The following is a 24,745-nucleotide window of genomic DNA, read 5'->3' as shown; positions in this document are numbered from 1 at the left end:
AGTTGCTTTAATTCCCTTTAATAAGTATCCACTATTCAGAACTGGACAATTTATTACCTCCTGGATGCTCCTCAAGGCTAATCCGATGTGGAATTTGCTGTTGACACATTTGCTGTGACATAGCACCTATATGATTGGAGGTGACCTTGCTGCACACTTCCCACCATGGCACCACCTCCTGTGGGCAGCAGGAAGGAAGAGGTGCTGTGCTGGGTCCCAGACACTGCCCCTGTCCCCAGGAGCTGGATGGAATCCTCTAAGAGCTGTTTTGTGCCATGTCCACAGGTACGCACCACTTGCTGGATTCTGCCCTGGGTTGGTGTCCTAGAACAAGTCCCAGCCATGGGACCCTGCCCTAGCACAGCCCTGACTGTAAGCACAAGAGCTCACCCCTAAACTGGGAGAGCTCTCAAGCAGATAAAATCCTGGAGTTGACCAGGAGGTCAACTGTCCCCAGGGATCAGAGGGAAAGGCACCTTCTAGGCAGCTGGTGTCCCCAGGTGAGGGATACGGCTGTGTGTCCCCATCTCGTGTGAGCTCCCCTCCACAGCAGAAGCAGTGGCAGACGAATGTGAAACCACAGCTCTGGAAAACCCAGTAAGAAAAGGCCAAATGTGCCCATGAGTGGTCAGATGTGCATGTGGCTCAGCAGCTTCCCCTAAACAGGACCTGGAAAGGTTAATCCCATTTTGAAGAGGTTTATTTCATGGCATGATGAAGCAGCACACACTGTGGGGGCCAGCAGTTGGAGGCTTTGCACCATTCCTGCTTTGCCTCATCCCCAGTTTCTGCCCTCCCAGAACAAATCCTGAAGAAGCAGGATGCTGACACAAGGATGAGTCTGTGTGGAGCCTGGGGTATTTGGACTGCCCAGTGTCCAGTACTGGCAGTGTGGGGATGGTTGCCTTTTAGTGTCACTTGTACCAATTAATGCTCAGGCATTGATATTGTGGATCTTATGGAAAAGAAGAATATTTAAAGTGGAAAAATTGCTTGTTTCTTTTATTACAGCATTAAGCCAGAGGGTGAGATGTCCCTGGGAGGAAGGACCCCCTGGCACCATGTGTCCAAGACCTTTGGAAGAGGGAAAATGAGTCCTGCACTACAGCCTGAGCTGCCTGGGCAGGTGCTTCACTAGCTCATAAATGTCACACCTCAGCCAAGAGCTCCTCAGGCCCTCTCAACAATAACAGCAGGCCCGGCAGATAAAACAGATTAGAGGAGGAGTTTTGCAGACGCTCCTCTGTTCAGGATGGAATGGTGTGAACCTGGATTGGGAGGCACTGGACAGCAGCCCCATGGGGCTGCAGGACCTGCCTGGGATCTCCATGGTGAGATGCAGCCTCCTCTGGCCGGTCCCACCAGTGATGCCAGTTCCTGGTATTAGTGGGCCCACACACCTTCTTGCCTCGCCTGTGCACCCTGCACAGGGCCTGGGTACGGGGCTGTGCTCAGGCGCCCCCCCAGGGGAGGAGGAAGCTGGCAGTTTTGGCAGCAGTGGGAGACCCCCAGGACCAGCCTGGCCCCGCTGGGGTATCCCAGGCTGCAGCACAGGGGGTGCAGGTGCCAGTGGGCATTGTGGTACACCCAGAGATTTCCCTGAGCCCAGCAATGCTCAGCCTCCCCAGATGTCCACGCCTGGGCCCACCAGCTGCCTCCAAGGAGTGCTGGGAGTGCAGGGTCAGGGTGAGCAGGATGCTGGGGATGGGTTGAGGCTTGGCACAAGTCCCACAGGCTGGGAGTGCTTAGGATGCTCTCTGCCCTGTGCTGCTGTTGGGGATGCAGCTCCTGCTCCCCATGGGTAAGTGGGCAGAGGGGCACTGGGGTGTGTGTGTGGTGGGGTCGGCACTGCTGGGGTGGTGGTTTTGTTCAGCAGAGCCCTCCCACCATCTCGCTATGTGCAGTTTGGAGAGGGGCAGAAATAAAGCAAAGGGTCCATTCTTCAGCCACCTCTGCTTTAATGATCTCATGGAGGCCATGTATTTTTGGGCTGTTGCAAACCACTGGTGCACCTGTGACAGTGCTCTCTGTGATGGATCCCAAAATGAGAGCTCCCACCTCCCCACTTCCAGCCTCTCTCTGGAAACACACGACCCAAAATCTGCTGAGGTTCCCCAGGCAGTCCCAGTTCCCCTGTGGAGCCCCTGTGCTTCTACTCAGCTCAGCTCAGCTCAGCTCAGCTCAGCTCAGCTCATAGATGCTCTGTGTGTCTCCAGAGGCCACAAGAACATCCTGAAACTGGGAGACGATGCGTCCAAAATGGGACCCTTCCCAAAACACTTTCCCACAGCAGGTGCAGCAGTAGAAGTCGGTGAGCTCTGCTCTGTCCAGCACCCCGAGGGGGATGGCAGTGACCTGCAGGACCGTGTCCCCTGCCAGCACCGCGGCTGCCCCGCACTGCTCCATTGCCTCTGCCTGCTCGCTGTGTGGGGCACAGCCAGGCTGGGCTGTGTCACAGTCTGGCACGGTGACACTGCAGCTCTGGCTCCCCAGGCAGCCTGTGGAGAGAGGAGAGAGCAGATAAACCACAAGTCACTGGTGTGACGAGCGGAATCTGTGCTTAACCACGTGAGCAACCCTTGTGAGGGGCCTGTCATCCCTGCAGGGGTCCAGGCTCCCTGAATTCGGGAGAAGGTGGTTGGTCACCATTATCCAGCAGCTGCCTGCCCTAAGTGTGGCACCCATGCAGCCACTTGCTCCCCTGCAGCCGCCTGGCACCTCCTGCAGTTCCTTCTGTTCCAGTCTGGGTAATGGCTCCAGTGCTGCTGCTGTTCTGGGTGCGGTGGTTTTGCCCCCCCGTCACGGGTCAGGCCAGGCTACTCTGGGAGCGGGGCTGTGCCCCCACCCCAGGCTGCGTTATGGGGCAAACAAACAGCAGGGAAACCCCTACTGCTGCTTTAATTAAACCGCCACCGTGATCAGCTGCTAATGGCACTCGCGAGTCTCCCAATCTGCCCGCGGACACGGGGATTTGGGCCCATCCCCAGTGTGTGACGACCCCCCACCCCGTACCCTGGGCAAGGGGCACAGTGACGCGGGGCCACGTCCCCTGAGCTGTCCCCGCACGCCCCCAGCCCTGTCCCCCGGGACGAGGGATCGCTGCCACCCAGTGCCCCGACCCGGCAGTTCCAGCAGCCGGGGATGGCTCTCCCGCCCGCAGCAGGGGCACGGCAGGTCTCCAGATCCGGGCAGCGGAAGCCGAGGGTTGAGCTGCCTCCCATCCATCAGGGACCCTGGCAGCCGGGAACAGGCTGCAGTTATTGCTGCGGGATGTCCCCGTTTTGGCAGGGGGATCTATCCTGTTCAGGCACCAATTAAGACAACAAAAGGCATCCTGCATCGCTCTAGTGGCACTTCTAGGGTGTCCACCCAACCCTTTTCAGGATCACAGGGACCCTGTCAGGAGCCAGCTGGGACCGAGAGGGACACCAGCATTCCCAGCTGGCCCTTCCCGGCATTCCAGAGCTGTCAGGATGCTGGGGATTACCGTGGGGGAACGCATGGATGGGAAGTGCCCTGAAACGGCCATCCCATTCTGGCAGAGCTGTCCCATCCTGGCAGAGTCAACCCCAGCTGCAGTGGGGCCCGGGCCTGCCCATGGCATGAGCAGAAAGAGCCACAGCCCGGGATATGGAAGGATCAGCTCACACCAGCCCCTGGTTCTGGGAGGTTCCCCAGACCTCCCCAAGACCTTCCACACCTCCCCAGGGCAGATTACCAGCCTGAGCTGGTGGGGCACAGTCACCCCCAGTTCCCAGCACACCAACAGCCATGCTCAGGGTCATGGCTGTCACTGGGGATGTTCTCACAGGGGATTTGCAGCCCAGCCCTTCACCACCACATTGCCCAGCAGCACCACTAGTTTGGGGTTTGCTGCCACAGCACAAGGGAAAGCAGCCCTAAGCCCCGTCTGAGACACTGGGCAAGAGTTGGGTTCACCAGGGCTGTGCCCTGAACAAGTGCCCCATGGCCTCACCCACACATGGGCCTTTCCTTCACCCCCTGCATCTGCTTTGGACACTGACATCTACCCTTAAAGGGAAAACAATGACCTCAATTTCCCATTTTCTCCAATTTCTGGCAAGTGGTGAAACACCCAGGCTGCCCTCGGGAGATTCCTGAGCCATTCAGAGCAGGGATGTGGAGGAGGAGTCCATTTCTCAAGTGTTTCTCCAGGATAAAGCCTGCCAGCGGGTGGGAGATCCCCAAGGCAAGAACAGCGGCTCTGTCCTCACCCTGTTCCCACCTCCCTCGGCCCTGTGCTACTCCTGTGTTTGGTGCCTCAGCCTGGGCACCCTTTTTTTTCTTATCCTCTCTGCTCTCGAGCACCAGACCCTGAAGGGAGGGACATCGACCTTGGGTGGGACTTTTAGATCCAATGCAATGGAAATGACACTGACAGCACGCAACACCCATGGCCAACGGCTTTCCACATCACCTAAAATTTCCCTGGCCAGAACGTGGCACCAGCACACTGACAGTACCCTGACATTCTGTGTGCCTGTGGGGATACTGAGTCATTTGCTCTCTCTTCCAACACACTCCCTCCGCTGTCCTGCTGCTGATGGGCAAAGCCGATGGCAAACCCCTCCTTCCCTGCGCAGGGGGATGGGAAACCTCCAGCTCCCCCAAACACCCCAATCCCACCCCCCGGGCTCGTGGGAAAAAGGCAGGCAGGGAGGGAAAGTTCATCCCTTAAAAGCCTGAGGAGAGAAAGGCTGTGATGGTCACCCCGTAGTTTTGCCTTTGCTTGCACCAGCCCCCTCCTAATTGTGGCTCTTCAAAGGGTTGAAAATGCTACATCACTTCAAAGTGACCATTTCTGAATGGGAGCTTGTAAAACCCCTTCTCCCCCTCCCACCAAATTCTTCCCAGGGCTTTTGAAGATGCCTGTGCTCCCCTCACCGACAGGGTGAAAGGGCCACCAGACGTGAGGCACAGGATGCCAGCCAGGCACACGGGAAAACTGAGCTGGGAAAGGCTGGATCTCCCAGAGAAACAGGGGTTTCCAGGGGAAGGGGGGGGGCGTGGCTTGAGGGAGGGTTTTTTCTCCCCTTCCAGACAGGCAGAGGCCTCCCCAGTGGAGCCATGGCTCTCTTGGGACTGCATCCCAGCTTGCCTGGATGCTGCGCACCCCAGAGTTACACCAGAGCTGGAGCAAAAGGCATGTATAGGGTGCATGGGGCCGCGGGGAGCCCAGCGTATCCTTCCAGTGTGCCATGAGCTTTTCAGATCTGTGGCTTCCAGAGCTCTGCAAGGTTCACACCAAAGGCTGGATTCCCACTGCATCCCCGCGGAGGAGAAAGGAAAGCGAATCGATTCGAAACACTTCTTGGGAATTAATAATCCCATTATAAAACATCTTGAAAATAAAACCCCCTTTGCCTCTCACTCACCTCTCCCCCTCTTGGCTGGATCACTCTGGGGATGACAGAGCCTGGGTGAGGGGCTGAGCCCTGCAGCCCCCAGCCCCTCAAAGCTGAGCACCCCCACGTGAGTGCTGCAGAGATCCATGGGCAGCAACAGTCGTCCACCGGCACTGTCCCCAGCTGGGCAGTGCTCCGCACAAGAGCTGTCTCCTCCTGGCCTCACACATGCTGTCCACTCACAGCTCCTGTCCACCCCGCTCACCTGTGGGAGTTAATCCCATGGGAACAGCAAAAACTGCTGCTCTTCCTGCCATGACGTCTTCCTGTCAGGAAATGCTGCCATGTGCAGGGGAGAGGGGATGCTGCAGCACCCCCATTCTGCTTATTTCTGCATCAAGTTCTTTCCTGAGCTAAACAAGGCCACTCTCAGCGGTGGGATCCCACCTCTGCATGCACTTATCACCTCTGTAGCAGCCCTGCTCAAACTCTTACTGTATGCCCCAGGGTGGGGTGGCCCTATGCTCCATGAGGTGGGTGCAGCAGGAACTCCCCAGCCTGGATTGGATCCTCTTCTTTCAGCCCCCAGTCACCAGCACCAAGTCAGTGGGGCAGACCCACGCCAGAGGTCCATCCCACACCCTGGGCACTGAACAGGCTCTGGGCAGTCCAAGGGACCAACAGTCCCTTCACCTGGGGGGACATGGCAGCATCTGGGACCCACAGCCACCGGGATCACTCTGGTAGTTCCACAAAACCCCTGAACTATTGCCACAGGGAGGCTGTGCGGGCAAAGTGACTTGTCCCAAGATAGGGATGAGACAGGAACTGCACTGCATGTGCCCCATTGCAAGGTCCTGCTCATGGACACAGGACTGAGCCCAGTGGGACAGACATGGGACAGGACAGGGGCTGCCCACTGTGGGCAAGGGCATGCACATTCCCCCACACAGAGGGGCTCTTAGTGGGGGTCACACTGAAAGGCCACCGTGATGGTGACACTGGTGACCTGTAGTCCCACCAGCCTATTGTGTCAGCTGCAATGCTGGAATGCTGGGTCAGCACTACTGGGACAGCACCGGGACTTCCACAGCAGGACAGGAGGGCACAGCAGGGTTTGGAAAGATGAGACAGAGCAGGATCAGGGCAATCCTCTTTTGAACCTGTGCCCGCTCCCCTTTCCAAGCCTACCCAGCCCTGATTTGGCTGGGAACAACTTGTCCCCACTGTGTGAGCCCTGGGCACCCCCAGGGTTTCAGTGTCAGGTAGTCAACAACTTCCCAAGAAGCCAGGTACTTCTGCCCAAAATCCTGCCCCACGGGCCCTGTTTCTAGCCCAGGTCCCTCTGTGTCACCCCTGCCCGAACCAAGGCCTCGGGGCGAGGAGCTGGGTGCCTGTCCCGGCTGGCTCAGGCAAGCGCACCTGGCAGCTCCTGCTGCCTCTGGAGAGGCTGTGGGTCCGGCAGCCCTGTGCCAGCCCCGAGCCCTGCGCCAGCCCCGAGCCCTGCGCCCGCTACAGCCAGGGCCATCACAGCGGTGTGCGGGGCTCAGCCGCAGCCAGGGCTGGGGGGGTGGGGAGAAAGCTCACAGCTTTGTCGAGGCTTTGCACAAGGCTGAACACAGACCTGGGAGCATTCTTGGAGTACAAAGGTGCATGGGAAACCTCGGCCTCGGTGAGAGATCAGCCTGATAAGAGGAGTTACGAGCCTGAGAAATGTGCTGATTGCAGGGCACTGAAGATGGCTGGTTATCTTTTCCTCCTCGATAAGGCAGATAAGCAAAGGACAAAGGACCCGGGATTGTGCAACCTGGGCTGCAGCAGCCTGGCCGTGATCTTAAGATGTTCCCAGGGTGGAGGAGGGAGGATGAGCTCAAGCAAGAGGCAGCTCCAGCTGCTCTCATCTCCCTGTGCCGCTGTGAAGAGAACCCTGCCAGCCCCTGTACCCAGTGCTGGGCAGCAGCACGCAATGGCCCCCGGCTCTGAATGGCCCCCAGCTCCTTCCTGGGGCACGCTGGGCACAGCGCCCCTGTTAGCAGGCACAGCAGAGCTCTGCAAACCAGCACACACAAAAATGCTAGCTGCTCCCAGCCCTGCCCTGCTTCTCCATATGAGCAAGTGAATTCCACTGAAGAGGGAAAGCTGGCAGAGCAGGACCCAGCTGAGCCTGGGGGGTGTTTCTGGCTGGTCTCACCACTGCAGCCCCCGGTCCCATCACTGCCCTGTCTGGGCACGTGAAGGTGCTCCTGTTATTCTGTTGCACCCTGGAGAAGAGAGAGTCTAAATGCATGGGGTGGCTGAAGGGGGCAGGGGATCCCCTGGATCCAGGGGTGCAACCCCTCAGGAACTCATCCCCTTCCATGGAGAAATATTCAGAGCAGCCCAAGACAATGGGGGTGCCTTGGCCCCATAAATGGAGTTTGGTACAAAGCAGTGAGAATCCATGGGTGCAAGAATACTCCCGGGACAGCACAAGGATTGATCTCACATCTTTCCCACATGGCAACAAGGCAAGTGTGATGCTCACAGCAAAGCCAAATACTGTAGACCAGGGAAGCCTCCAGCCGTAGGGCTTTGGGCATGCAGGGGGCTCTTCTTGCTGTCCACCAGAGCTCCTGGCTAAGGGGAGTGGGTCCCACCAGCCCATGCCCTCAGCTGCCCCAGTGTGGTGGCTGTAGAGGAGGGACTGTCCTGCTGCCACCCCAGCCTTCCCCACACTGTGGCCTGCAGCTCTTCCTCCAGCCTGCCTCGAACCATCTCTTCTGGCTTTTCCCCAGGCTCGGGGTGGAGCCGAGGGCTGAGAAAGGAAAGAAACCCCAAGTCACTGCTCAGGCTGGCAGGGGCATGGTGGGTGCCCCAACTGCCCGATGCCATCCTGCCACCCAGTGCAGGGACACTCTGACTGCTCCTCCAGCCACCGCTGGGGCCATTGGGACTTACCCTGCACCTGTGTCCAGAGCCCCAGCGCTGACAGCTGGTCCGGGAGGGTGCCCACCCAGCATGGGAGTGGAGGCTGCATCCTGCCTGGTCAGCACCACAGACCCGAGAGCAGGAGGATCCACTGTTTTCCTCTTTTGCAGCACATTTTAGATGGTGAGGGGAGATTTTGCAATTAAATTCACCTCCTCTGTTTGGCAGCTCCCAACCTGATGGAATGTGCTACATCCTCGCCTTTCCCAGAGACCAGATTTCATCTGGCAGAGCACCCACTGAGCTCTGGGGTCCCATGCCAGCTGGTTTTACTGTACTGACTAAGCAAGAGTTCCCCATACCATATGAGAGGCTGTGACACAGCCCATTCCCCTGGGTCACTTGGGAGCCACAATCTGTCACTGCCTCCAGTGAGGACTTGCCTGTGCCCTGTGGTGACCCACAGCCCTGCTGCCCTCTCTGTTCCTGTCTGTTCCAGGCACCTAAGCTGCTCAGAGCATCCCACTGGGAAATCACAGGGCAAAGCTGTCTGGGCTTGAAACTATTTGCAGCACTTCTGTCAAAACCTTCATGCAGGGAAAAATGTGGCTGTGTCAAGGATTATGTTCCCTAAAACCTGTGAAAGTCCTAGGTCCAAGTAAGAGTGAGCTATTACAGGATGAATAATTGGCCTTTCATCACTTGGAAGTCCTGCTATAAAAATCCAGGAACCGAAGGAAGCAGCACTGGCTGCAGCTGAACACCAGGACTTGGGAGCACCTGGGCCAGATCCAAGACTTATGTTGAGAGGTGGTCCTGAAGGATCTGTCCCCATCACTCATCTGCCCCAGCACTGGAGAGGTGAGGCCCTCGTGGGAGGAGGTTCCCTCCTTGCCTGGCAGCAGGAGCAGGGAAAAGGCATTTTCTTGTCAAGCAGCAGCGCCTGGCCATGGTCTGAGCCATGCACAGGGCCATGACAGGGACAACACGGCCTGGGCTGGAGTCATGGGACAGGGGACAGTCCTGGTGTGGGCTGTGGGTGCTGAACACCCCCATGCCATGTATTGGGCCATGACAAGGGCAGAGCAGGTCCTGCCACCAACTCCTTCAGCAGGAAAATGTGAAGGAAATCAGGGAATAGGTGAGATTTTTGCTTAATGACCACTTCTGTGGCTACCCAGTCTGTTCCAATGCCACCACTGTCCCCACCAAGCGTTGACAGAACACTGTCAACAAACCCTTCCTCTTTGTCTTCCTGAATATCTGACCTAAGGGGCAACCTAGTCAAGCTCACACTTGCAATCACTGCAGCTCCTAGCAAAATCCAAACAGAAATAGAACTCCCAGGATGGGGCCAGAGCCCTGGGTCACAGGGAACTCTGCTGGCAAGTCTCCAGCTCTGCTATGCCCACCTGTCTGAGAATCACAGATTCTGTCTCATGTCTCCACCAACCCTCTGGGGATGCTGTGGCACCTTTGGTCCCTGCCCCTGCCTGCTCCAGGGCAGAGGATGCTCCCCACTGGAGGACGCTCCCTGACAAGGCCATGAGTGACATGGCCAGCGCAGGGGTCCCACCTGCTCCTTCCCCATGAACCCCCCCAGGTACCTGGGGGACCCAGCAGGAGACTGCACGGCCCGATGGGGACACGGGGTGTTGCAGATGGAGTGTAAAGAGTAGAGCAAGGTCTGAAAGAGTCTGTGTGGGGAAGCCACAGTGCTGTGTGAGACCCTCCCAGCTCCATCAACCTCATCCCGAAGGGGGAAGGGGAAACGGCTCACTCTGAACACAAACCACAGCATTTCTATTTCCCATACTCTGAAACTGGCTGAACTGGCCCGTCTGGTCGCTGGGTACACACGCAGAGAGTGCCCTCACCAGAGAAACCGCTGGGGAGGATGTCCCGGCCTCTGGGGAAGCACAGCACTCCCAGGCTGCCGGCACCATGGGAAAAGCCGCCCCACCACGTTCCTCATCCCCAGTGCCGCATGTGCAGCTCCCAGCAAAGCCACAGCCGGCCAGGAGCACCCAGCAGCTGCTACTTTCCTCTGCTCCCTGCTGTCAGTAGACAGGGAAGTGATGCACCAAAGGGCTGGGGCAGAGCCCAGGCTGCGTTGGAGCTGCAGCAGGGGCACGTTCCCATTCCGGTGTGCCTGCGACGGGTGTCGTTTGCCACCAAAATGTGTCTCCCTGTGGGAAGGAGTGTGTGTGGGTCAATGCAGCTTGGGCTATGGAGGAGCCTTCTCTCCCCAGAGCCCGCTGGAGCCTGGCTGGGCAGGCAGCACTGACTCACCTCCCTGCAGCCTGACCTAATTCGTGAGGCACTGGGTGGGTGAGGAAGGCACTGGGCAGGTGAGGAAGGCGCTGGGCAGGTGAGGAAGGCGCTGGGCAGGTGAAGAAGGCACTGTGAGCAGCCCCAGCCAGGAGGCATTTCACCACCCAAGCTGAGTTTTTCACGTTCAGATGATGAAGGCCTCAGGCTGTCACTTGAGCTACTATTGGCATGTCACCAACTCCCCGGGCTGGGCAGTCCCATGCATGACCCTGTGCCTTGCAGGGCAGGACAAGGCAGCCAGGGCAGAGACATAAACCAGACCTGAAAGAGCTCTGTGGGTCTGCACCCCATGGCAGGGCACGCCGATCCCCCTCTGAGAGACCCCCAGGCCCAGGGGGATGGTGCTGCTCTGTGCAGGGCAGTGAGTCCCAGGGAAGTGCACTCACCTGCACTGTGCTCCCCTGACGCTTTGCTGCTCTCCACCAGCTGCTTCATCCCCTCCCGTGAGACCTTCAGGTACTTGTTGCAATTGCATACCTGAGAGAAGAGAGAGGGGGAGGTCAGTGAGATGGCCATGGTGCTCCCTGGGCACCTCCTGCCTGCCCAGGGCACAAACCCATGCTGGGCACCCCTGGCACAAGTTGGGCAGCCCCCATCACATGCACCACAGCACAGAAACCAGGGCAAGGCCTGTCCCACAGGCACCAGCCACAAGCCCAAGACCCCCTCCAGAGGTACTCCCACTGTGTGTGCTCAGCCACGGCTCCAGCCAGGCTGCCAGCACTGCTGCCCACCCTGGCTCCCTGACCAGAAAACACCAGCAACGAGGCTGCCTTAAAGCATCAAGCAGACACCCAAAGTCTCGGTTGTGGCTTCAAGATTTGATCTCTCTTGTCTGACAGATGCTGGGGATGATGGCTGTGGACCCCAAAACACTCTGGGCTCTGGCTCTGCTTGGCTTGGCTCTGCTGCAGCACTGTGAACACTGAGTCACACTTTCTACCCCACCTTTTGTTTGCCAAAATGTACCCAGACAGGTCTCTGAGTGCCCACATGTGCCAGGTGCTGGACCCCAAAAAGCTGCCTAAATCCCAGTGCTGAGGAGCACCCAGGGATGGAGCCTGGGGCTAAGCACAGGGTGCAGCTGGCAGCCAAACACACTTGCTCAGAGTGAGCAGCACTAAAGCTCCCCAGGAGCTTCACAGCCGGCTTCCTGACACCTTCCCTCTCCTCTCCCCTCCCTCCTGGGCCAGGAGCTGGTTGTTGGGATGTACCACAACACCTTTTGTCAGATGTTTGTTTTTAGGGGCTGTTTTCTGCTGGCAGAGCGTTCCAAGCACCCAAGGCAAGGAGGGAGAGAGGTGAGCAACTTCACTAACCAGAACAAGTCAGCTCCCTGCCAGGGGCTTTGCTCCAGAGCCTGTTGAAACCAGAAAGGTTTTTCCAGCTCCCAGCCAGGCCCTGGTGTGGGCTGGCAGCCACTCTGCTGGCTTGGGGCTGGAGCAATGCTGGGTTCATGGCATGGGGCAGCGATGGCCCTGCTCCCACACAGCTGCCTGCAGGAGGAACGGGGCAGGGTGATTTGTTTGGAAACGAGCTTGCCACCATGTCCTGGCTCTGCCTTGCAGCATGAGGTGATTCTCACTGGCAGCCTCCACAAAACCAGCACACACTCCCCATCTATCCCCGTCCCAGCACACATCCCCAGCCTTCCAGCTACAAAGGACACCTGGGCTTAGTTCCCTGAGGCCCCACTGCTCCAGCCCTGCAGAGCAGCAGCATGGACAGACAGACAGAGATGGACAAGGGGTGATCTTGGAAGCACCCAAATGACATGGAAAACACTGCATCACTTTTAAAAGGTGGATTTTGCTGCAATCCTCTGACTTGCACAGCCGCACCAGGGAACAACCCCTCGAGCAATTGGGGACAGAGCCCTGCGCTGCTCCTTGCTTATGCTGGGGGCAAGATGAGAGTACTGATACCATGGGGGGCTGAGCATGTCCCCCTGCCCTGAGCAGGGCAAAGCCCTCCTCGGTCTCACCCTCAAACCCAGGGACCTGGGAAATGCATCTGGGTGAAAGCCCAGAGAAACAGAATGATGCTGTGATTTGTGGGAACCTGAATTTCTGCAGAGCCTGACCAGACATTGGATGGTCCCTTTGAGGCCTGAGGACATCCCAGCTCGCACAGGCTGGACCTAGAGCCAAGATGCCACCCCCCAACAGGTACCCACACCCTCACAGCTGGGATTGCAGCAGGTGGAAGGGACAGGCAGCTGCTGGTGACATGTGCTGGTCCCACTGCCCATGATGGTGACAATGGGCTGCATGCTGAAGAGGGATGGGGGGTGGAGGATGGTACCTCTTGGGTATGGTGGCAGCACTGGAGAGTCAGAGGTTTCCAGGAAGCTCCCAGATCAGCTGTCCATTGAACTGCCAGCAAGGAGGGTGCAGCAGGGCCCAAGGACACCCTCCTCCCCTGCCCTCCCTGCTGGCATGGACATGTGGGGGCTCCTCTGCCCTCTGTCACACACCAAATCCCCCAGGATGCCCAACCCTGGCAGCTTGGAGCCCACCAGGTTCTTGAGCAGCAGTGTGAGCATGCTGGGCACAGACTTCTTGTCCCCCTTGGCTGCACAGAGTGACCTTGCACGAATTTCTGTGTTTCTCTAAAATTCATGACTGTTGAGAATTAGGGGCAGTTCACTCCCTGGGCCAGAAATGCCCAGCAGCACAGGAGTATCTTGGCATTTTCCACTCTCTGAGGCTGCTGGGTGCTGCCAAGAGGCTCTGTGCCCCATGCCACCCCTATAGGGCCTTCACCACCTTCAGCTTCCCAAAAACAGAGTACAAGCTCAGGAGGCAGATAAGCCACTTAAGCAGCAGCATCAATTAGCTGCAATAAAAAATTGCAATTAATTTTTTTAAATGCCTTGCCAAAATGAGCCAAAAGAGATGAAGTGAGTGGGGAAGGCTGCCACTTCCACAGGCTGGGCTGCACGGCTGCTTTGCAGGGACCAGTGGTGGCCTCAGGCTTGACGCTTGGCTCCTGGGGATGTGGAACAGTTTTTTGTGTGTATCTTTTGTATATAGGGTAGGGAAGTGGGGGGCCTTTCTGCTGGAGAAGGAATGGTTATTTCTTCTCAGAAAAGTTTGGTTTCTACAGATCCATCGTGGCAGGATTAGCTGTGGCCCCAAAAATCTTCATGAGGTAAATCAGCAGGAGATGGTGGCATCTTGGAACATTGCCTGGGGTGCAACTGCTTTGAGCAGCGGCCATGACCTGACAGAGACGGGTTTGGCATCTCTGTAACATCTCGGGGTCCTCCCAGCCCCTGTGCTAGGCTTGGGGTGGGGGTGTCAGCTTCTGCCCATGCCTCAGTCCTGCCTGGGGCCTGATGTGCTGAGTGGGCTGAATGCAGGGTCTCTGCTCATGCCATCCTGCCTGGCCTCAGGGATGAGGAAAGGGCAGAGTCCAGCTTGGGAGGAGAGCACTGGGGGGGTTGCAGCCCCCAGAGGCTTCTGAGCGGCACCCAGTCCGCTGTCACGGGTGTCCCTGTGGCACAGCAGTGTGCCCGATGCCCCGGGGCAGTGGGGTGCAGGGCAGCGGCGGGCACACCTCGGAGGAGGAGCAGCCCTGCCTTTCTCACGCTGGGGCAGCCCGTGCCAGCACATGCTTAGTCACTGGTAAATCCCAGCCGAGATCTGCTCTGCCCTCTGTGAAATGGATCTTGGCTGCAGCCCCGCTGAAGCAATCCCGGCGCTCGGGAGCCATGGCGGGCGCGCTTTCCCACGGCAGCCCGGCCCCCGGCTCCCCGTGTGAATCAGCCCGGCCCGGTGCCCCTGCCCAGCGCGAGGAGCGCAGCAGACCGGCGTGTCCCTGCTCCGATCCCCTCGGCAGTCGGGACATGGAGCTGCTGCGGAATTCAGGCTCCCTACCTGGTCTGGGGGACACGACTGCGACACCTCCCCTGCGTTTCCCGGCTCTGCTGCCGTGTCCGTGGCAAGGATGAGGAGCAGGTGCAGCTCATCGCAGAGGAAGCCGTGGTCCCCGCTGCATTCCCTCACTGCTGTCCCCTCTCCCTGTGCCTGTCTGTGCATCCTGGCCAAGCTGCTGCACTTCGTGTGCGGCACTGTCACCCCCACACCCGTGTGCTCCTCCCCAGCACCTCAGGCCATCATCCAGAGGGGCACTGCAGCCCAGCCAGCTCTGTGCTGTCACCACCAAGGGCGTGACATGGGGATTTGAAGGAGTGATGTCATTGGACTGAGACCGTGGTTTTATCACTGGTGTGGATTTTGTTCCCTGAGCCGGCGAGGTGCTTGTCCCCAGCCCCAGCATCTTAAGCCCCTCCTGCACTGAGGCTTTCCCTGCCTATGCCACCAAAAAGGATGAAGCAGGTGAAACGTCCTTTTGCAATGCTGGCAGCCCAGCCGGCGCCCTGGTTTTGTTTAGGATGATCCCTGCCTCTCCCAGCCCTCCTGGCTGGGGATTTCAGCAGCAGTGACGCACGAACCTCCCAGGACTCGAGCAACTGGATGCTTGAGCCTGGAGCTCCAGGGCCATCTCAGCATCCCATCCTCTTTCTGCACCTCCACCCATGGAGCTGAGAAGCTGAAAGAAAACTCAAGTTCAGCAGATAACAAGAGCCAAACCTTCGGTGACTCCAAAAGGGCTACAGAAGTCAGTGTGAGCTTGGCTAAGGCTGGCAGCATGAGCTCAGGCGGACGTAGGCTAGTACCCAAAACACCTGGAAGATGAGCAGTTCAGACAGCACTGGAGTCAGTTTTGCTCCTTCCTTTGATATCTCTAAAAGTTGCGTCCCCAAAGTGTTTTGAGTCACCTTGGTGATGCTGACCTCTGCCCAGAGAAGCCACCCTGGAACAGCCTCTGGGCCTTAGGGCTCCTTCCACCTGCTTTGCTGACAAACATCACAGGCCAACATCACTGAGGGATCTCCTTGGCAGGGTTTTACCAGTGAGACACAGCTCTCTGCCTGGAGAGCTCCTGGCTTGGGAAATCCTCAGTGTAAAGGATCCAACCTGCTGTAAAGGAAAACAGTGCCCGGTGTGAACTCTTTGGGGCAATTCAGGGCAGCTCATGTCAGGACAATTCCTTGGGTGTCTTCTGCTCACTGTATCACAGGACTACTCAACAGCCACCTGCAGTGATATCTCTTTTCCTACTCACCACCTACCCTCTCCTCTTTCTCCCTCTCTCCAAGATGGGTATCACCTGGTGAAAGGGCCACTCCTCCGGATGGAGGTTGCAACTCTCCCTTTGGTTGTGAAAGCACAGCCCTTGAGCATCCAGGAGTTTCTTTCAGGGACTTATCGAGAGTTGAAACCTCCCCAGATTGCAGGATGCCCAGGCTCAGCAGAGGCTGCCCTCTATTACCTCCAAGGCCAGGAATTATGGACCTGCCTCTGCATACCTCCTGCCTACAACCCAAAGCAGAGTGCCCAGGAAGGTGGGAGATGGTGGGAAGGGCAGTGAAAGAAAACCAGTTAACAACCCAGCAGATGTGAAGCAGAGCTCAGGAGCTGACCATGCTCATCTGCCCACATGTCTGTTGTCTCACATTTTTCCCAAGTGACTTCAGCTGCCCTTGCTGCACCCACAGCTTTGACCTTCAGACACTCTCCTCTTCCTCTAGCAATGCTCTGCCCTGTAGCACCTTCGAGGTCCTTGCACTAAGAGCAGAAACTCAGCAATTCAGCCCACTGGAGATCTCCACTCCCTATGGGTGCAAAGGCCACCTCTGGGTGCAGTGCTGGGGACAGCCATCTCTCCAAGGGGGATTTTCAGAGAGCAGCTGGCTGGGCCATGTCCCTTCCCCTTTATGCCAAGAGCTTTCCTCACTGATCCTCTCATCACCAGCGCCTGGGAATAATAAAGGTGCACATTGCTGCTCCTGCTGTTGCAATGGTCCAGTGCCTGTCCTTGGGTACCAGCAAACTCCCCAGCAGCAGAGGAGATAATGGGTGTCAGCCTGGTACTTCCAGAGGGCAAAGGCTCTCTGTGCACACAACAGCCCTGAGTGCCCTCAGCACCAGGGCTGCTCTTCCTCCCAGGGCCTGGGAGTTGGGCTGTGATGCTCCCACACGGAAATGCAGCCTGGGCATCCTCTGCCAAACCTGCCTGCACACCCAGCAGCAGGCATTTCATGGCCATCTGGGCTCAGAAACCTGCTGCCAGTGGAAACACAGGGCTGCCAGTGGGATCCTGGCACCAGAGGCCGTTTGGTTCACAAGGAGGGAAGGGCTCTGTTTATTGAATCATTGACATCACTTCCCTCACTGCCAGCCAGGTACTCCGAGAGGTCTCTTAGGCAAGTGCTGACCTAGCCCAACCCTGCTAAGCTGGTAAGATGACATGGATCCCATGCCAGCCTGGTACTGTGTTCCCACTGCTTTCTCTGCTCCCGTTTTGCTATTAGTCATCCATTTCTGGAAGGTTTCTCATGCATAATAAATTGTTTCAACACTTGCATAAGCCAATTCTTCTCATCAGGAGTGACCTGCTGCATTTCCCAACACTTTCCCTAGGCAGTTCTTCCAACTGCCATGAAATATGGAGTTAAAACATGAAGTTTTCTATCCCCCTCGAGGCAAAAGGTGTGGGAAATCAAACAGATAAGAATGCCTTTAATTAGTATCATTTGCATAAGCTCTGGGAAAGGCTCACCTGACAGTTCCACGGGCCTTGCTTGTCTGGGAGCATCAGCCATGGCTGAAACGGGCAGATTAGTGGAGCTCCTCTGACTGGGGAGACAGTGGGTCAGGGTGATAGAGCCCTGGAGGCTCCATGGGTACCCCAGCTCCTGTTGGCTCTCCTTGGGGCACCCCAGCTCCCACTGCCTCCTTGTCTGTGCAGTCCAGATGCTGCTGGCTCCCTTTCAGGTCCCCCCAGCTCCCACTAGCTTCTTGTCAGGGCACCCTCTTCTCCATTGCCACCTGCAAGTTTGCAGCTGCTCTGAGCAAAGAGGTGACTCGTGGGCTGGGGTGAAGGGCAGCGATGGGAAGAGAGGAGAAGAAGCACAGGCACATCCCTGGATAAGGTGTGGAGGCTGTGGAGCGGGCTTGGCATGCAGCAAGGATGGGAGCAGGCCATGTGGCCTCTGCTTTTCTCTCCCCCGCTGCACTCCTGCTCCCTCGAGCACAGACACTGCCAGTCCCCAACCACAAACCCCATCCCGCTGCTGTCACTGCCGGGGGTGACAACCAAAGCCCTTTTCAGTACCTCAAGGCCTTTGCAGTGATGAGAATCTCACCCCACACTACATGTAAACCCAAATGCAAAGCTGAATTTCCCAGAGGAAAAAAAAATTATGCTCAACCCGCCTCTTGCTGCACACATCCCCCCTCAGATCCCTCCAGCTGCCTCTCAGCTACCTCAAGTCTCACTTGCTCATCTTCCTTCCCAGCTGGGCTGGGTGCCCCAAAAAGCTGAAACTGCCACAGCACCCTTGACCCAACCTTCACTGTAGCCGTGAGCCCTGTTTATACAGCACCCAACACATGGGTGCTGCTCCGGGACAGGCTCATGGCAAGTTTAATAACAAAGCAAAGCAGTAATAATTGCCTCCTAACGAGGTTACGTAGCATCCCTGAAGACTTGGCTTTAGGGTGAGCTCTTTGCCAGGAGCTGCCAGGGCCGGGGTGTGAGCTGTCCCTTCCCACCCTCATGTGGTGCCTCTGCTCCTCCAGCCCTACGCTAGCACTTTCCTGCCTTGTGAATGTGCTTCATATCCAACCCTGGGGTGAAGGTTAGCCCCTCCTGTGTCATGGAGCTCCAGGACACCCACCTCCTGCTCCAGTCTGCTCCAGAGTCTGTGCCGCAGCAGGAGAAGGGTTAACTCACCCAGCTCCCTGCAATGCAGCTCATTGCTGCTCATTGCTGCTCCTCCTTATCAAGCTACTGAGTTTTATCCAGCTGGAGGTGAGAGCTCTGCTCTTGGTTAGAGGATTCCAGAAGCTGATGAACCTCAGGGCTGGGAAAAAAACGCAAATCAAGCTCTGGAATTGCCTGGCACTGAAAACAGAGCGAGGGTCCACATCCTGCCAGCTCATATTCCAAAACTAAAATGCAGGTGGAAATCTGGCTACCAAGCAACCCCAGATGTTCAGAAGCAACATGTTTTGGCACCAGAAATGGAAGAGGTCATTCAGATACATTTTCTGCCCTTGAGAGTCAGAGCCCTGGAAACTGCAAAGGGACGGAGCTTTTCTCTGTCTAGAGGATCCCCATACTCAGGTCATTGACAGTCAGGCACCAGCACTGCTCGTCCTCCCCTGAGGGCTCAGTGGCTGTGCTGTGAGCCAGCGTCCTGCCTGAGCTGGGCACCAGGAATCCCCAGGGCAGCCCATGAAGCCTCTTCCCTGCTGCACCTTCCCCTGGACATGCAGCCAAGCTGGGGGCTGTGTCTGTGCTCCTGGGGCTGGACAAGCTTTAGGAAATTATCTTTATTGTGTATTAAGCAACAGCCACCCTTATTCCAGCTCCTTCTGGCTTCCCCAGGCAGCTGTCCTCCCTCTGACTGAGGTCCTGGGACCAGCTGTGTGATGTACATCAGGGGCTTGTTCCCCTGCCTGGGGAAGCTGTGCCTGGCTGGAAGCTGTATCCTCATCTCTTTGCTTTTCCCCAGAGCAGTTTTCAGCCCTGTGCAAATGGCCAGGGCCACCCTGGGCCAGGTGGCTGGCCAGCTCTGCTCCTCCATGGCCATCTGGTCCCCGAGCACACTGCTGCCCTCTCCTCTGCCTTCCCTGGGGAGTCCTGGGGCTGCTCTGGGCTGATTCCCCAAGCCAGCACTGCAGCTCAGTGGGGTGAGGATGTGCGGGCAGAGGCAGAACCAGGGAAGTTGGGCTCATGTTTCAGCTTCTATTTTTATCTGGGAACCCAAGTCTGCTATGCAGAGGCCCCCGGGGAACACACTGCCTTCCCCAGCTGGAACCAGATACCATCAGAGCTCTATCTGCCCTTCCCTATCACCGTGCCAGACCTCCGGGTAGAGGGCAGCATCACCCGAGGCACTGGGACATCCTCCTGGCTCCCAGCATGCTGTGGCAGGGAGGGAAGGAGCTGGGGAGCAGCTCTGCAGGCCAGGTCCCCACGCTTCCAGCTGCTCTGAGGTCGGGAACACTTCATCACAAGTGGAGCTGCAGAAGAGCCCTGCCACACTCTCACCAGGCCACCACCCAGGTCAGCAGCCAAGCGTTGGTGTCCCTTCTCAAGCTAGACTTCAGTTCTGTGCCAGGGGAGCGGGATGCTCAGGGCCTGGGGTCACACCTGCACCCCCAACCCACCAGGTGCTCTGCAGGAGCCCATGCTGACGCTGTGGGGCTGCACCCGCCCCATCCGTTTCCATTTGTTAAAGCAAATAAACCCGATTTAGTGGCCAGAGCTGCAGCAAAATGGGAACTTGAGCTACTCCGGCCCGAGCAGCTCGTGTGTAGCTGCAGGCTGGCCAGGGCAGGGGCTGCACTCACTGACGGAGAGCCCCTGGTCCTGGGCAATGCCAGTAAGCAAGGGGCACAGCTGGGAGGAGGTGAGGCCCCGTCCCAGTGGGCAGCGCCTACTGCTTTAATTGGGGGGGAGAGTAGGAGCAGACGCAGAAAACGGGAATATTAAAAAAAAAAAAAAAAAAAAAAAAAAAGCGTGAGAAAGGAAATCTGAGCGAGGCCTGGAGCAATCTACCCAATCCAGCGGAAACAATGGCCCAGGAAGAAAAACCAGTTCCTACACATAAGGTAGAATAGGCTGGGAACGCTGGAGGAGGGGCGGGAGGCTCCCAGCACAAACAAGCCGGGCATTATGCGGCTGTGCTGCCCGGGGCACGGTGCCCCTTCCTGGTGTGGGGGACCCTTAATCCTGGTGTGCTGGGCTGGGCTGGCACCCACCCCAGGGATGGACAGCCAGGAACAGCAGCTCGGGCTGGCGGGGCTCAGCACCCAGGCTGGGCTGGGCTGCATTCAGCGCCCGAACTGGGCTCAGCTCCCCCGGTTTAACTCAGCCGGGCTCAGCATCCAGGCTGGGATCTGCCACTGGTCTGAGATTAGACCTGAAAATGGGATCAGAAACATTTTGCCCAGGATTAACCCACATTTTGAGATTAGCCCCCAGGCTGGGCTCACTTCCAGGCAGGGTTTACTCCAGGTTGGGCTCCTCTCCAAACTAGGCTCACCTCCGGGTTGGGCTGATCCTCAAACCGAGCTCAGCCTCAGGATGGGATGATCCCCACGGTGAGCTCATCCCCAACAGGGCTCAGCCCCAGGCTGAGCTCATTCCCAGACAGGGCTCAGCCCCAGGCTGAGCTCAGCCCAAAGGGCTGCAGAACGCACGGAGCTGCTGGCTGGGCTCCCCCAGGCTGGTGGGACGTGGGTCCTGGACACTTTGGGGAAGTGGCACTGCTGGCAGCTTGGCCACCTCCTCACCTCCCCAGATCCCACTGTGGGAAGCTCATTGTCCCTCTGGTCAGCACACCCTAGGCTGTGGGATGGGGAAAGCCCAGGTGGACAAATCAGCTCCAGCAGGGTCCAGAGGCTGCTCCCTGCCCTGCCCATGAGCACCGATCCATTCCCTTGGCTGTGTGGCAACAGCTGGGATGTGCCAGGGGGTTGTGCTCCCCACAGCTTGGAGAGCTGCATAGTTTCATTTTGAAGCAGAATCTTAAACTCCTAAAATCAAAACCACCATCACGATCCTCACCATGAGTGGTGTGGCTGTGCCACTGGCACTGGAGAAGGTGTTTGGTCCCCCAGGCCAGCCTTCACTGCTGGGTCTGAGGACAGAGGGGTGTCCCCAGAACATGGGCCACTGATTTATCCTGGCCTGCCACCAATTCTCACTTTGGGCATGGTCCCGGTGAGGGGCCTATTCCAAAAACTGCCACCACCTGGGCACAAAGAGTGTAGGGAGGGAGCCAGAGAGAAAAGGCAGAACCCATCCTGACAGGGTCCAAAAGGGCTGCAGTACCCTATGCTTGGCCAAGGAAGACTGGGAACAAGCTGGGGCTCAATAGGTGTCATGGAGTGTGCCACACTGATGGGGACATCCCTGAGCCGAGGACTCCTGGGACCCTGGGGTCCTGGGCAGTGGGTAGGGGGTTGCTCCCAGGCAGCCCATGGGCAGGTGAGGAGGAGCAGGAGGAGGAGGAGGAGGAGGAGAAGGAGGAGAAGCCCTGTGCTGTGCTGGGTTTCTTTGCCCAGTGTCTCACTGCAGGTGTGCCAGCATCCTTCTCCCTAGACAACCCCTCATGGGGTGGGACTTACGCTGGTCACCTCTGGGATTTCACACCTCTGGATGTGGCTGAAGGACATGCCATGAGGGAAGGTCCATGGGCTACCCAACATTTACTGAGAAACCTTTGTCAGGACAAGGGGTGGATTTGGGTGAGCCCTAGACTGCTGCCAAGCACTTTTGGAAGGCTGTCCCTGTCTGAGGCATGGGCTCAATGTACCCTGAGGGTGCAGCTCTTCCCACAGTGAGCAGAGCATGACACTGCACAGCTGGGTTCAGGCAGCATTCCCAGCACAGAGGGGCTCACAGGGACCACCACCCTCTTTGAGATCAACCATCTGCATCACATCCTGAGGAAAAACACCAGCTCTTCACACACAACTTCTCCAAAAGACTCCCCAGCAGTCTCAGAGAGAAGCCACACTGGCTGCTAGCTGGGACCAGCGAGAGGAAAACCCTGGGAGCAGGGGAAGAGCTGCTGCTGCCAGAATAAGAACAAACTCCAGGAAACCTTGGGCACTTATTCCCCATGTTCCCAGCCTGACACCTCCCAGATGTGTTAACATGACTCCAGCATGTTGGTGACATGTGGGGTCACCATGGTGTGATGGGGGGCCCAACCCATCCACAGCTCCTCACTACAGCAGCAGGGGGTGCAGGGAGTGATCTACAGCATCACAGGCTTGTGTCACACACACAAAAAGGTAAAAAGGGGCAATAATGTACAAATGTGGCTTTTTTTTTTTTTTTTTTTTGCTCTTGCTGGCCTCAAGGGAGTTGCTGTCTATTATTTCAGTGGCCAAGTGGAGGAGGCAAAGTTGGGGCAGATGACAGGAGTGATCTGACCCTGCCATATCTGGGTTTGCCCTTTCCCTGACGGACAGGACGTGGGCAGGTGAGTGTTGGCAGAACTGTAATTTCACCCTGCAGAAAAAAATACCTTCAAGTGAAAAATGCTGATGGGCAATTTGTGGGGGTGAAGTTGGAGCAGAAAGGTGTATGCTTCATTCCTCACATTCCTCTCCAGCTTCCTTGGGATAGTGGCTGTGCTCCCCAGGGCCCTCTCAGTGCCCAGGGGGTGATGGAGCGGGCTGAGGATCCTGTCCTGCCACCTTGCTGCCTCCACCAGCTGGGCAGGGCTGAGCATCTTCCCCTCCTTTCCCATTGTGGGGGCAGAGGAATAGGACTGAGGACTGAGTCCTGCTGGGGTCTCGGAAATGAAATCTGTGATCAGTGTGGGCTGCACCTTCAGAAACACCTGGGTGAGGGACCCTCACAGGCACCGTCGTGTCCCCAGGTCCCATCCTGACGAATCCCGGCGTCCTGCCACATGCGCGGCCAGCGCACTGCCTGCCCGTGGCCACAGCAGAGCAGGGCATCTCGGGCTCTCCCAAGGTCCGAGCACAGACGGATGTCCTCTCCTGAAGACACCTCCCCGCGTTCCCTCTCCTGCAGCACCACCCCGAAGCACTGAGGAAGAGGCGCGCTGCATCCCTGGCTCCCTCTCGGGCACTGCGAGGGCACTGTGCCAGCAGCTGATGGGAAAGTTCAGGGTCGGGGCGAGTGCGGGGAGAGGCTCATAAAGGGCTCTTTGTGCCACAGGTCTGACCCGACTCCAGTACGGAGCCCGCGGCCCCACAGCAAAATGCAGCCCAGAAATATGACAAGACATCTTTTTCCCAGGCTGCTGTTAAACTCTAATTAAACATTTCAGCACACTCGAGCAAGGGAATGTCTGCTTCTCAGGCCTGGGCCATCCCAGCTGGAAATCATCCCCTCCGATGTGAGTGGGCTGGTGCAGGCTGACCCAGAAGGATGCTCCTTGGGTGTAGGGATGACGTGAACCCACACACCACAAGGGACAAGCTGCTCCTCTCCAACCCCTCCACGCCAGCATGGGTCCACTGCTGCCTCCCACTCTGGAGGAGGCATCCAGGCTGGAACAGCTGGAGAAGGGGACATGCAGACAGGTCCATTGTGGCAGTGCCACCCCTGGCACTTGTGCACTCTCCACCGTGGGAGCTGGGGTCCCTGTACCTGCTGGGGCAGCAGCCCAGGGTGCACAGCCTGCAGCAGCAGGAGGCAGCGGCTCCTTCAAGAAATGCGGGCAGAAAATCTAACGAGGCTAGAATTGTCATCCTGCTATTTTAAAGAATGGAAGAAAAAGAAAATAGCACAAAAGAGCTGAACAGTGAAGCCAGGCGGTTCCAGGGGTGAGGAGCCCTGTAAAGCAACAGTCTGGGGCACAGCAGCTTGGAGACTGCCCCTAAAATCATTTGGATGTCCAGGGTAGGTCTCATGACAGTGAGCTGGCACAGCTCTCCACATTATTAAACACTGAGTTTGGCCATTAATTGCAGCAATTTCTCACCACCTCATTTCTAGCAGGCACAGACCAGATGCAAAAATATCCCACCCCTGATGCTCTGGTGTCTGACCCAGCCTCATGGAGGGGACATGGTGGCACTGAACTACTGCTCTGCAGCATCCCTTGTCCCACCTGAGCACAGCCCAGTGGAAGCAGTGCACCAGGGACAGGCAGTGCTGGGGGCTGGGGAGCTGCTGGTTTCCCATGGGCAACCTCAGCATCAGAACCAGGTCGCTCAGGAAAGGATTACTCCAAAAATGTACCACTTCTGATCAGGATCAATAAGTACTGGGAAGGTGTCTGCCCTGCGACTTGGAGGAGTGTGACAGACCAAGCAGTGACATTTGTAATTTGGCATGCCATGGGGTGGAATTTGGCAGAACTGGTCTCTCCTGCTCTGAGGACATTCCAGCTCCTGCATGGGCAGTCTGAACTGAACTCCCTCAATACATACAGCAACCATGGGTTTAATCCAGCTCTGCCCCCTCAGTTAGGCAAGCAGCAGCAGCAGCTTCTGGGGGAACTTCATCCTGGCCCATTGAGGCCCCAGGGCCGAGGTTCCTGTCACTGTGCTCTCAGTCACCCCTGG

General features: G+C 57.4%; 1 protein-coding gene across 4 annotated transcripts in view; it reads right to left on the bottom strand.

Annotated features, from left to right (window-relative positions):
• The window catches only part of EXD3 (exonuclease 3'-5' domain containing 3), a 254,817-nt gene continuing 230,072 nt past the window's right edge, over window positions 1–24,745 (bottom strand). For all 4 annotated transcript variants that reach the window (XM_053996258.1, XM_053996259.1, XM_053996261.1 and 1 more), the window contains 2 exons: window positions 10,994–11,084; window positions 1–2,498 (listed from right to left, as the gene is read on the bottom strand). In XM_053996258.1, coding sequence (XP_053852233.1) covers window positions 2,182–2,498; window positions 10,994–11,084 — 408 coding nt within the window. In that variant the 3' untranslated portion in view covers window positions 1–2,181. The remainder of the gene's footprint in view (window positions 2,499–10,993; window positions 11,085–24,745) is intronic.

Source organism: Vidua macroura, chromosome 21, assembly GCF_024509145.1.
Source record: "Vidua macroura isolate BioBank_ID:100142 chromosome 21, ASM2450914v1, whole genome shotgun sequence".
Taxonomy (NCBI): domain Eukaryota; kingdom Metazoa; phylum Chordata; class Aves; order Passeriformes; family Viduidae; genus Vidua; species Vidua macroura.
The sequence above is the reverse complement of the archived record's forward strand: the minus strand, read 5'-3'. Positions and strand labels throughout refer to the sequence as shown.